The sequence below is a fragment of the Cololabis saira genome, chromosome 16, assembly GCF_033807715.1.
Source record: "Cololabis saira isolate AMF1-May2022 chromosome 16, fColSai1.1, whole genome shotgun sequence".
NCBI classification, from domain to species: Eukaryota; Metazoa; Chordata; class Actinopteri; order Beloniformes; family Belonidae; genus Cololabis; species Cololabis saira.
In genome coordinates, this window is record NC_084602.1 from 22,118,772 (window position 1) to 22,130,796 (window position 12,025).

The window sequence follows — 12,025 nt, forward strand, 5'->3', positions numbered from 1 at the left end:
GACGTTGCAGCTGCCAATCAAACTGTTCTGAGCGCTGATTGGATAATTGGGACCCCTCGTCAGACGCAGGATCTGAATCTTATTGGCCAAGAGCCGTGGGAGGCGGAACCAGGAAGTAACTCACCTTAAAGGGACGGTGCTCACAACTGCGAAGGTAAACACCGACCACTGACCTAGAGGTAGTTTAAATTATTTTATGCATGACTGTATGCTTTAAGATAATAAAAATAACCGTTACAACTCCATAAGGATTTTATCAATTCATAAAAGTAACGTTAACGCTCTAGCGTAGCCGTAAACCACAGTTTTGTGAATAACATGGCAAACACACAGAGGACGCGGCGGTTACTTTATGGTTCCGCGTTACATCGACGCAAAGCCTACGCCGTGGGTTACGCGGCGACTCCGCGTACCCTACGGCGTAGGCTTTGCGTCGATGTAACGCAGAACCATAATTCAGGCTTTAGACTGTTACTATATATGCTTCTGTGTACCACGGCTTACAGTGGCTGATTGTTCTGCTACAGGAAGCTCCAGTGTGGGACATGCGAGCAGTGCTGCGCCTGGCAGCGGTGGCGGTCCCCATGGGCGTGCTGCTGTCCCGCACCATGGCGTGGATGTCCAGCGGCAAAACGAACGCAGAGCTTGTCGGCAGACTGAGGGGTAATTGTGCTGATGTCAGGGTCACATACACTAACCTGGTAGTTTTATGTGGTACACGCAGTACTCGAGTTGTAAAATAAAATCAGGGGGCATGGTGGATTTTATCATATGGGGACAGATCATTTGTGCTGATTACAAATAATATAATATATTACAAATAATAGCACTGACCAAAACACCTGCAGAAATACTGCAGGAATGACATAGCAGCAGTTAAATGCAGCCTTCTGTAAGCTTTAAATATCCACTGGGCTTACATCAAATACATCAAAACACAACAATAAAAAACAGTTTTCTGAACTTATCAATATGCCTCTGTCCTTCACAGGATAAGTAAAATGGATCACTGCAAAAACTCAAAATAAGAATATTTGTCTTATTTCTAGTTAAAAAGTCTAATTTTAGTAAAAATAATCTTATTACACTTAAAACAAAACTCATCACTGGAAAAAACAACAATTTTCACCTGTTTCAAGTAGATTTTTTTTTTTGCTTGTAATGAGAAGATAAATCTTGTCCCACTGGCAGATTTTCCTACTTATTTCAAGTGAAAATTGACCTGAAACAGGTGAAAATTGTCAAATAAGTTATTTTTCTGGTGTTATTTTTCTGGTGATGACTCTAAATGTTGAAATAGCAGTAAAACCACATTCATTGATGAAATGACATAAAGGATGGAAAGGGGGGATGGCAGTTTTACAGGGGGGATGATTTTGACCGTTTTTATTTCAGGGGGGATGCCATCCCCCCTCAACTCGAGTACTGGGTACACGTACACCTCGCTGCATTGCTTTTTAACTCAATGCCCTCATGTCTGTGTTTATTTGTATAGCACAATTCAGCACAAGGTAATTCAAAGTGCTACAACATTAAAAGCAGCAAGACACAATTAAACAGTAAATAACAGATACAATGATAAGAAAATAGGTAAAATAATAAAAAGCACAAGTTGTTAGAAAGTAAGGGCAGTAGAGAACAGCAGGTAAGTATTTAATTTAAGAGTACGCTTCAGTAAACAGTAATGTTTTTAGGCCTGATTTAAAGGAGCTGACAGTTTGACAGACCTCAGGTCTACAGGAAGTTTGTTCCACCGGTGAGGAGCAGAATAACTGAACGCTGCCTCACCTTGCTTGGTTCTGGTTCTTGGGACACACAACAAACCAGATCCAGATGAACCTCAGGGGTCTGGGAGCTTCATAGGAACTAACAGATCCAGCATGTATTTTGGTCCAAGACCATTCAGTGTTTTGTAGACCAGCAGTAAGATTTTAAACTCTATCCTTTGACTCACTGGAAGCCAGTGTAGTGATTTCAAGTTCAAAGTTTGAAACTGAGCATCAGAAAAGGGCAGCAATTTTAGCGGTTTAAGAGACTTTCAATTCAATTTTATTTATATAGCGTCTATTACAACAGATGTTGTCTCTAGGCGCTTTCCAGAGATCCAGAGCATGACCCCCGAGCAATTATTACATAAACACTTTGCCTACCACTTTGAAAGTGGCATGGTTGTTGGTGCTGGACATGCTGGTCTAAGTATTTCAGAAACTGCTTCACTGGGGATTTCACACACAGCCATCTCTAGGGTTTACTGAGTATCGTCTGAAAAAGAGAACAGCACAAGATCACACAGATGCTGCTCTGGTCAGCTAAGAACAAGAAACTGAGGTTACAATTTGCACAGAAAATTGTAAATAGAAGATTAGAAAAATGTGGCCTCGTCTGAAGAGTCTCAGTTTCTGCAATTAGATGGTAGAGTAAGAATTTGGCACAAGCAATATGAAAGCATGGCTCGATCCTGGCTTGTATCAATGGTTCAGGCTTCTGCTGGTGCTGGCGTGGAAGATGTATTCTTGGTACGCTTTGGGCCACTTAATACCAATTAAGCATTGTTTTAAATACCACAGTCTACCTAAGTTTTGGTTCTGACCATGCCAATCTCTTTATGACCACAATGTACCCATCCTCTGATGGCTGTTTTCAGCAGGATAATGCAGAATGTCACAAAGTTAAAATCTTCCCAAACTAGTTTCTTGAACATGACAATGTACTCCATTGGCCTCCACAGTCTCCAGAACCAATCCAAAAGAGGATCTTTGGGATGAAATTTGCATCACAGATGTGCAGCTGACCAAGCTGCACAAACTGAGATGCTATCATATGAATATGGAGCAAAATCTCAGAGGAACATTTATAACACCTTGTTGAATCTATGCTACCAAGATTTAAGGCCGTTCTGAAGGCAAGAGGGGGTCCAACTTGTTGCTAGTGAGGTTTACCTACTGTAGTAAAGTGGCCTGTGAGTATATGTGTTATTTAAAAAGAAAAATACTAGTGGATACCTGTCTATCTTCTTCAAATAGTGTGTCCATTGTTGAAGTAGAGCATTGTTTAGTTTGGAGATAGTTGTATTATTGATGAGCATGTGGAAGTTTGTGGAAAACAGATATACATTATTTGTATTCAGCATGTATAATTTTCTCTCTACTTAAGTTAACCATCACCTCCTTTCTCTTCCAGATCATGGGGTGATCCGTAACGACAGAGTGTTTGATGCCATGCTGGACACTGACAGAGGACTTTACTCTAGAGACTATCCGTATGCCGACTCTCCGCAGAACATAGGTGCTCAATACAATCACGCTTACAAAAGGCATACAATAACAATAAACAATCATAAAACCACCTAGTTGACTGTGAATAAGTTTACATTGTGCCACCAGAACAACTCTGATCCAATGTAGTGTGGTCTTTGGGGCTGTCCTGGCGTGTCTGGGGCTCGCATATTGGAGTCTGTAGGTTGCACAATAGGGCCTTCATGAATGTTGCATTCTTCAAGTCAATTAAGGCAGTTTTTGCTACGTAGGTGGGGGGCATTGTGTTACTGGGTGAGACGGCTGCCATTAAGAGGAGGGGGTGTTTGGTTCATAACAGTGTTTAAATTGTCGCTGTGTCTAAAAAAAACTATGTTTTAAATAATAGGGACCCCAGATCTCTTAAAAGTTTTGTGCATTGCAACAATATGATCGATACTATTGATATATTACAACACACTGTTTCATTAGATGATGGTTTTTTTCATTTGGCCAGATGTGTGGAGACACTCAGTGTTATGTTTACTTATTACAGGCTACAGGGCAACCATCAGTGCACCACACATGGTGAGTAACAAACATTGAACCTTAGTAACAGAAAATGTGTTATACTGTTTTTAAAATAATCTATTAAGTGCAGTCTTAGATAAAAAAAACAACATACTACACTTTGCCATTATGTATTTGATATGAATGCTAAAGGTAGATACAGATACTGTTGAATAAGTTATAATACAGTTTAAAGCACTGTGTCATTGTTCATTTGAAGTTACATTTAAGTACTTTTAAGACCTGACTAAGATCTGTATTTCATCATATTTATTTTATTTGGCCCTGGTTTGTAAAACCTTCACTTGTGCATATAAACACATTTCATCACATTCTTGTTGGCCTTACAGCATGCACATGCTTTGGAGCTGTTAAGTGACAAACTAACTGAAGGGGCGTCTGCATTGGATGTAGGTTCAGGAAGTGGATATCTAACTGCCTGCTTTGCAAGAATGGTAAGTTATATGTATAACTTTCCAGAATTATTTTAAAACTTTATAGCTGACTTTAAATTTTGTCCATGAGTTTGCATAAAATATCTAGTATTAATGCAAAAGTTGCATTTTTTGTATTGTGTGTAGACAGGACCCAGTGGTAGAATAGTTGGGATTGAACACATTGATGAACTGGTTCAAATGTCAAGAAAAAATGTGCACGCCGATGACCCTGAGTTGCTTTCTTCTGGACGCATCAAACTTGTGGGTGAGTCTGAAAATATCAACGTCATACCTCCTTTCATATTTTGATTTGATTTTGATTTTGAGTTTTTATTTCGGTCCATTTGGATACAACATAATACAACATAAAAATAGTCCAATATTTTAAATGGCACCGAAAAGGTATAGGCTGAAGCCAAGGCTTATTATGCCTACCCTTTTATGAACCTCAACTCAGGAGGTTTTATACAAAACAAAACTAATCATTTGGATTCAAACATTGAAAAAGAATGGATATATTGGACAAGTAACAGAGGTATCTAGACAAAAACAAAGACAAAAACAAAACAAAAAACATACTATAAATTACAAGGAGTGATAAATTAAGTGGTTTTTGGCTAGAGACTGTCATATACAGATGTTTAAATTGCAGAGACAAACCAGATTATAGTGCATGTCATACATGTCATCCATCCATCTGCAGTGGGAGATGGAAGACAGGGTTATCTGGAAGGAGCGCCGTATGATGCCATTCATGTTGGTGCAGCAGCAGCTTCTGTTCCCAAGCCTGTAAGAGCACACCTGACTTTTACTCTGGTTAGAATAGAATAGCTCTCTCTCTAAAGTCTGCAAATAAATAACAGCAGGTTATTACTGCAGGAGATATTGAAATAAAATTGATCTTAGATGCAGATTGTTATCGACATACCTTTTTCTAAAATATTTTGACCTGTGAAGGAGGCTTTGCGATGCAGACTCAGTGGAAATAAAACACGTCTGTTTTCTCTTTCGCCAGCTGCTGGAACAGCTGAAAACAGGCGGGCGTCTGGTTCTCCCAGTGGGCCCCGAAGGTGGCAGTCAGGTGCTAGAACAATACGATCGGCAGAGTGATGGAACTTTCCTGAAGAAAGCGTTAATGGGAGTGATTTATGTCCCCCTGACTGACAAGAGGCACCAGTGGTCGGGGTAAGAGAACTTCCTCAGCCTTGAATCTAAAGAAATAAATAAAGTGAGTTATGTCCACCTGCTGTCCTTCCTTCTTCCAGAGGTGAGCTCTGACTGCAGTGTGATTGCCCCTGCAGAAGATGGCGATGGTGCTGTGTCTCTGAGGTATCGTAGAGCTCCCCACAATCTCACTGAGGTTCAATCTTTACCAGATGCTGCTCCACAGAGTTGATACCTAACAACACACAAGGAGAGTTTTGTTCTGTTTGCCTAAACAGATTGTCTTCCAAGAAACCTAGAATGAGTAGCTGAGGAAGTGTGAACCTGTCCACTGATTACCATGTTGGTGGTGTGGATGGTGGATGAAAAACAACATTTGTACACAGTGCTATTTTCTAATTAGTTTAGAAAGGACAGAAAAGGAACAGTATGTATTGTTGTGTATATTTATTGTAAATGGAACTGAGTTTAAAAGTTTTATAGAATTTGATCGGAATGTTTTGGTAACAACTTGAGTAACATAAAGATGAGCTCAAATATAAGCCATGGAATTTTAACATAAGTTTAGCTAATTTGAATAAAGTAATATATTACAGTAAGTATAATTCTTACTTAGATCATTTAATGTATTTGTAGAATATTTTCTGTTTGACACTAGGGAAGGATGTGCCAATAACTGAAAGGTTTGAAAATATTCAAATATTGTGTTATATGTGTAATCAAATTTATTAATAAAGCCACTAATAAACATTGTACTGTTATCATTACTGGAAAGAACCGTATGTATTGTTGTGTATGTTTATTGGAAATTGAACTGAGTTTAAAAGTTTTATAGAATTTGATGGGAATGTTTTGGTTACAACTTGAGTAACATAAAGATGAGCTCAAATATAAGCCATGGCATTTTAATATAAGTTTAGCTAATTTAAATAAAGTAATATATTACAGTAAGTATAATTCTTACTTAGACCATCTAGGGAAAGATGTGCCAATAACTGAAAGGTTTGAAAAGATTCAAATATTGTGTTATATGTTTAATCAAATGTATTAATAAAGCCCACTAAATAAACACTGTACTGTTATCATTATTGGAAGGGTTAGGGTAATTTTAATTATGCTGGACTTCAAGAACAAACTAAATAAACATATGCCAAAATAAACAAATGTATGCAAAAATAATTTAAGAAATAGTAAATTGTGAATGAAAATGGAAAACGTGCATTTCATTCTAAGTTACGATATTTACAGGACTGTCTCAGAAAATTTGAATATTGTGATAAAGTTCTTTATTTTCTGTAATGCAATTAAAAAAACAAAAAGGTCATACATTCTGGATTAATTACAAATCAACTGAAATATTGCAAGCCTTTTATTATTTTAATATTGCTGATTATGGTTTACAGTTTAAGATTAAGATTCCCAGAATATTCTGATTTTTTGAGATAGGATATTTGAGTTTTCTTAAACTGTAAGCCATGATCAGCAATATTAAAATAATACAAGGCTTGCAATATTTCAGTTGATTTGTAATGAATCCAGAATGTAAGACATTTTTGCATTACAGAAAATAAAGGACTTTATCACAATATTCTAATTTTCTGAGACAGTCCTCCTGTATGATGTGAAAAATATGGCAAACATTTGAGTCTACCGTTAAAACTACACATGGCATATATTGGACTACAGATTGACGTCATTGGTACGCGCCAGTACAGCGAAGGACCCCTACAATACTAGCTGAGGGCAAGAAGTTTCACTTGTCTATGTATCTGGTCAAAGGCAGTGAAGAGTCTCACAACTGGCATCTTTTCGTCTTCGAAGAAAGATAACCATCTTCTTTCGTCCTCCCAGTCGGTGTAGTGACAACAGGGTATGGATAATAACGCAGTTGTTGCCGCAGAGAAACCGGCGGACGTGAACACCACGCTGTCAGCCGCGGAGAGCATGCAGACAGCAGAGGCGACAAAATGTGGTAAACGCAAAAATCACGACACCGACGAACCAGAGACGAGTGTTAAGGGCAAGAAGCGGAGAGGAGCGGGAGGGAAGAAGCTCCGTCCGGGCGACAGATACATCCCTCCCCCGCAGAAGCGCAACCCGGGGGTCAGCTTCAACCAGGAGCATTTCAGTGAGACCTCCTACTACTTTGAGGGGGGGCTAAGGAAGGTCTTCCCCTACTACTTTGACTTTAAAACCTACTGCAAAGGTCGGTGGATTGGGAAGACCCTGGAGGAGGTGTTTAAAAACGAGTTCAGGGCTGAATCTATAGAGTATTATCAGGAGGCTGCTAAGGAGGGTCGCATCCGGATGAACGAGACACCTGTGGAGGATCTAAGCTTTGTTCTCAGGGTCAGTTCTGTGAAATAATGTTCATTAATATCATTTATATATTTTATTATGCAGGTTTCAAATGCTTAAAGTAAAATCATTCATTGTTAGAGTAACATATACGTTTTTAACCCTTGTGCTGTATTTGGGTCAAGGGAGGGGGAAGGGAGGAAAGAAGGGAGAAAAGATGGAAGGGAGGAAAGAAGGGAGAAAAGATGGAAGGGAGGAAAGAAGGGAGAAAAGATGGAAGGGAGGAAAGAAGGGAGAAAAGATGGAAGGAAGGAAGGAAGGGAGGAAAGATGGAAGGGAGGAAAGAAGGGAGAAAAGATGGAAGGGAGGAAAGAAGGGAGAAAAGATGGAAGGGAGGAAAGAAGGGAGAAAAGATGGAAGGGAGGAAAGAAGGGAGAAAAGATGGAAGGAAGGAAGGAAGGGAGGAAAGATGGAAGGAAGGAAGGAAGGAAGGGAGAAAAGATGGAAGGGAGGAAAGAAGGGAGAAAAGATGGAAGGGAGGAAAGAAGGGAGAAAAGATGGAAGGAAGGAAGGAAGGGAGAAAAGATGGAAGGAAGGAAGGAAGGAAGGAAGGGAGAAAAGATGGAAGGGAGGAAAGATGGAAGGAAGGAAGGAAGGGAGAAAAGATGGAAGGGAGGAAAGAAGGAAGGAAGGAAGGGAGAAAAGATGGAAGGAAGGGAGAAAAGAAGGGAGAAAAGATGGAAGGAAGGAAGGGAGAAAAGATAGAAGGGAGAAAAGATGGAAGGGGGAAAGAAGGGAGAAAAGATGGAAGTGAGGAAAGAAGGAAGTAAGGAAGGGAGAAAAGATGGAAGGAAGGGAGAAAGGAAAGAAAGAAGGGAGGGAGGAATGGAGAAAATAAGGAAAGAAAGAAGAAAAAGCAAAGAAGGTAATAAAGGAATGAATGAGGGAGGGGAGGTAGGAAGAAAAGGGAGTAAAGGAGGGTAAAAAAGGAGGAAAAGAGGAAAGGAAGAAGGAAGGAAGGAAAGGAGGATAGAAGAATTGGGTCATTTTGACCCAAAGACAGCACAAGGGTTAAGTTGGTTTTCTGTTCCTACTGGTGTCAACCCTGACACACGTGGTATCAATCTCTCCCACACTGTCCACAGAATAATGACCACATGAGGAACACCGTGCACCGCCATGAGCCCCCTGTGGTTGACACGCCTCTAGAGATCCTTGCAGATGATGGTGAAGTGCTGGTGGTGAACAAACCCGCCTCCATCCCTGTTCACCCATGTGGTCGTTTCCGCCACAACACGGTGATCTTCATCCTTGGTAAAGAGCGGGGCATCTCTGAGCTCCATACCGTCCACAGACTGGACAGGCTCACCTCTGGAGTCCTGCTGTTTGCCCGGACGCTTGAGACATCCCAGAAGCTGGACCAGAAAGTGAGAGACAGACAGGTATGTTGAGGACGGTTTTGTGCTGTTATCTCTAATGACAGACTGCTGAAACTGGCTGTGGCCTGAAATGGTCCGAGGAAGGGGCTAACCAGCTCCTGCCAGCCAGGCCCAGCTCCAAGTTGGCCTGCATCCCTTTAGGGTTGCAAAATTCCGGGAATTTTCAAAGTTGGAAACTTTCCATGGGAATTAACGGGAATATATGGGAATTAATGGGAATTAACGGGAATAAATAAGAAATTTACAGAATTGAAGGTTGGCCCTTAACAGGGAACTTAAATATAGTTGGGGGAAATATATTGTAGCATAATCTTGGCTAAAACAACCAGATTTAATGCAAGTACACTCCTCAATCACATGCACACAGCACATTGCTTACTGCAGGGCTATTGAGACCACGCCCCCTACAGGCACTGTGCATTCCTCCATCACATGCACAGGTGATTTCTTGAAGCCTGGAGGCCACACATTTGAGCTCAAAGCACAAGACTAATGAAGCCACACATTTGGGGGGGGGTTGGGGTCATTTTACTTTTTGATTGGGTGGGGGAGTGGGGTGAGTTAGTATTTACTCAACATTCATGTTTTTGTTGTTCATTAAAATAATTGTTCATACAAGAATAACAACTAAAGTTCTACTCAAATAAATCTGTTGAAATGTCATGTTTTTGTATTATTTTGCATGGATATCTGCTTATGACAAAATAAATATTTACATTTATGTTTGGATATGATACAGTTTGTTTAAATTACCCCCAATTTCCAGTTAATTCCCATAAATTCCCATTAATTCCCAAAAAATTCCCATAATTACAATGGAAAGTTTCCAATTTGGAATATTTCCAAAAATTCCCCAGCTTAACTTCCCATGGAAAGTTTCCGGAAAGTTTCCGGAAATTTACCGGAAATTTTCCATCCTTTTGCAACCCTAGATTGACTAACTTTGTTCATAGTTCTGCTGGCATCTAGCTGTTATGAAGCCTTGAGGGCTGCAAAGTTGAGGTCATGTAACTGAGCCTGGGTTTGTTCAGGGTCTCACTGGTGTTCAGTTGAAGCTCTGTCAGCCATTGTTTTAACTCTGACAGTACTCATTTCAAATGTTTCAACGCTGGTACCAGAAATGAGGGCGGATGGATGGAAAGATTTGATCAGAGTGAATTTAAAGTAACACCGGTGAGCATTTTAGCCTAGACATGGGACTGCAAGGCCTCCAGGACACCTAAATAGCCATGCATCAGCTATTTCAGGGCCCTGGAGATGCTTCACTGAGGCTTTATCACCCCTTGTTTTGGCTGGTATTCCTTTCAAATACAGTACATCAGATTGGGAGAATTAATAAGAATGGTAAAGCATGGTACGTATGAGCTTGGCCAAGCTAAAATAGCTTAATTGTGGTAACTGAGCTATGGTGTGGATGTTCCAGGGTTGGGTGAAGTCAAAAGAACCCTAAAAAGGTTTGAAATCATCTCTTCAGAAAACCGATAGGTGACACCACAGAAGGTCCAGTTATTTTTGTGCCGTCCAACACCAAAATAAAGTTATAGACTTCCTATAGTATAATAATGTTTTCTCTCCTCTTCAGCTGGAAAAGGAGTACGTATGTCGTGTAGAGGGGGAATTTCCTGAGGATGAAGTCATCTGCGAAGAGCCTATCCTGGTTGTTTCCTTTAAAATTGGCCTCTGCAGAGTTGACCCAAAGGGAAAGGAGTGCCGAACTGTTTTCCAGCGGCTCAGCTTCAATGGTAGAACGAGCGTAGTCCGCTGCTTGCCCCTCACTGGCCGGACCCACCAGATCAGGGTTCACCTCCAGTACTTGGGCTTCCCCATCCTCAACGATCCCATCTACGGTTCCTCAGCCTGGGGTCCTCACAGGGGTAAGGGGGGGGTCGTTGGGAAGAGCAATGAGGAGTTGCTGCAGGCCTTGGTAGAAGAGAATCGTTCACAGGAGAGCTCACACCTGCTTGATGTCACAGATGACTGCACAGAGGGAAAGAGGGAGGAGGGGAAAAAACACGGAGACTCACATGAAAAGTCCGATGGCTCCTCTCAACGTGACAAGAGTGGAGGAAGTTGTGAGGTACAAGTAGATTCTTGTGATGGTGACAAAAAGCTACATGGCTGTGAAAGTGTAAATGTGAACACTAACAACACCTCGGATAAAGAACCAGAGAATCCTTCACCAGCAACATCAAATGGAAATCAAAGCGATGCAGCCGACTCGGCTCAGAAAACTCCTTCAGGGACTCGAGACCACCTGTGTAGTGAGTGTAAACTGGTGCGACCGGACCCCACGAAGAAGGAGCTCATCATGTATCTCCATGCTTTACGCTACAAAGGACCTGATTTTGAATATTCCACTTGTTTACCTGTGTGGGCCAAAGAGGACTGGGAGGAAGAGGACGAGTAGCTTTGATGTGTCCGTGACCAGAAATCCTTTGACTGTTTTTCTTTTAGGGCTTTTATTTTGCTATTCTCGGTTCCTCAGTACGTTCTCTGAAGGCGGCAGTAAATTCTTTGACATTTTTGCTGCTGTTAGCATTTAATATAGAAGGCTTTCTTATTTTACTGTAAGGACCGCTTTAATTTAATGTCATCCTTGAAACCTTACATTGTCAGTTGTTATAACAGCAAATATTTGAAATAAATTCAGAGACAGTCTGCTGGAAAATACGTGTTTTTTATTTATTCTTTCAAGAAGTTCACATCACTGACTGTGTGTGTGTGTGTGTGTGTGTGTGTGTGTGTGTGTGTGTGTGTGTGTGTGTGTGTGTGTGTGTGTGTGTGTGTGTGTGTGTGTGTGTGTGTGTGTGTGTGTGTGTGTGTGCGTGCGTGCGTGCGTGCGTGCGTGCGTGCGTGCGTGCGTGCGTGCGTGCGTGCGTGCGTG

The 12,025-nt window shown here is 41.0% G+C and overlaps 2 protein-coding genes across 2 annotated transcripts; both read left to right on the top strand.

The window, feature by feature from the left end:
- The first annotated feature begins 90 nt into the window (after positions 1-90).
- Positions 91-5,762, top strand: pcmtl (l-isoaspartyl protein carboxyl methyltransferase, like). The gene is made up of 9 exons (XM_061743145.1): positions 91-154; positions 528-663; positions 3,181-3,285; positions 3,790-3,821; positions 4,154-4,258; positions 4,385-4,505; positions 4,944-5,029; positions 5,256-5,425; positions 5,542-5,762. Exons 2-9 carry the CDS (start codon positions 546-548, stop codon positions 5,576-5,578), a joined length of 774 nt encoding a protein of 257 aa, XP_061599129.1. The 5' UTR covers positions 91-154; positions 528-545; the 3' UTR covers positions 5,579-5,762.
- A 1,371-nt stretch (positions 5,763-7,133) lies between these two features.
- Positions 7,134-11,801, top strand: rpusd2 (RNA pseudouridine synthase domain containing 2). Its single transcript, XM_061743454.1, has 3 exons — positions 7,134-7,753; positions 8,848-9,144; positions 10,724-11,801. Exons 1-3 carry the CDS (start codon positions 7,277-7,279, stop codon positions 11,546-11,548), a joined length of 1,599 nt encoding a protein of 532 aa, XP_061599438.1. The 5' UTR covers positions 7,134-7,276; the 3' UTR covers positions 11,549-11,801.
- Positions 11,802-12,025: the final 224 nt, after the last annotated feature.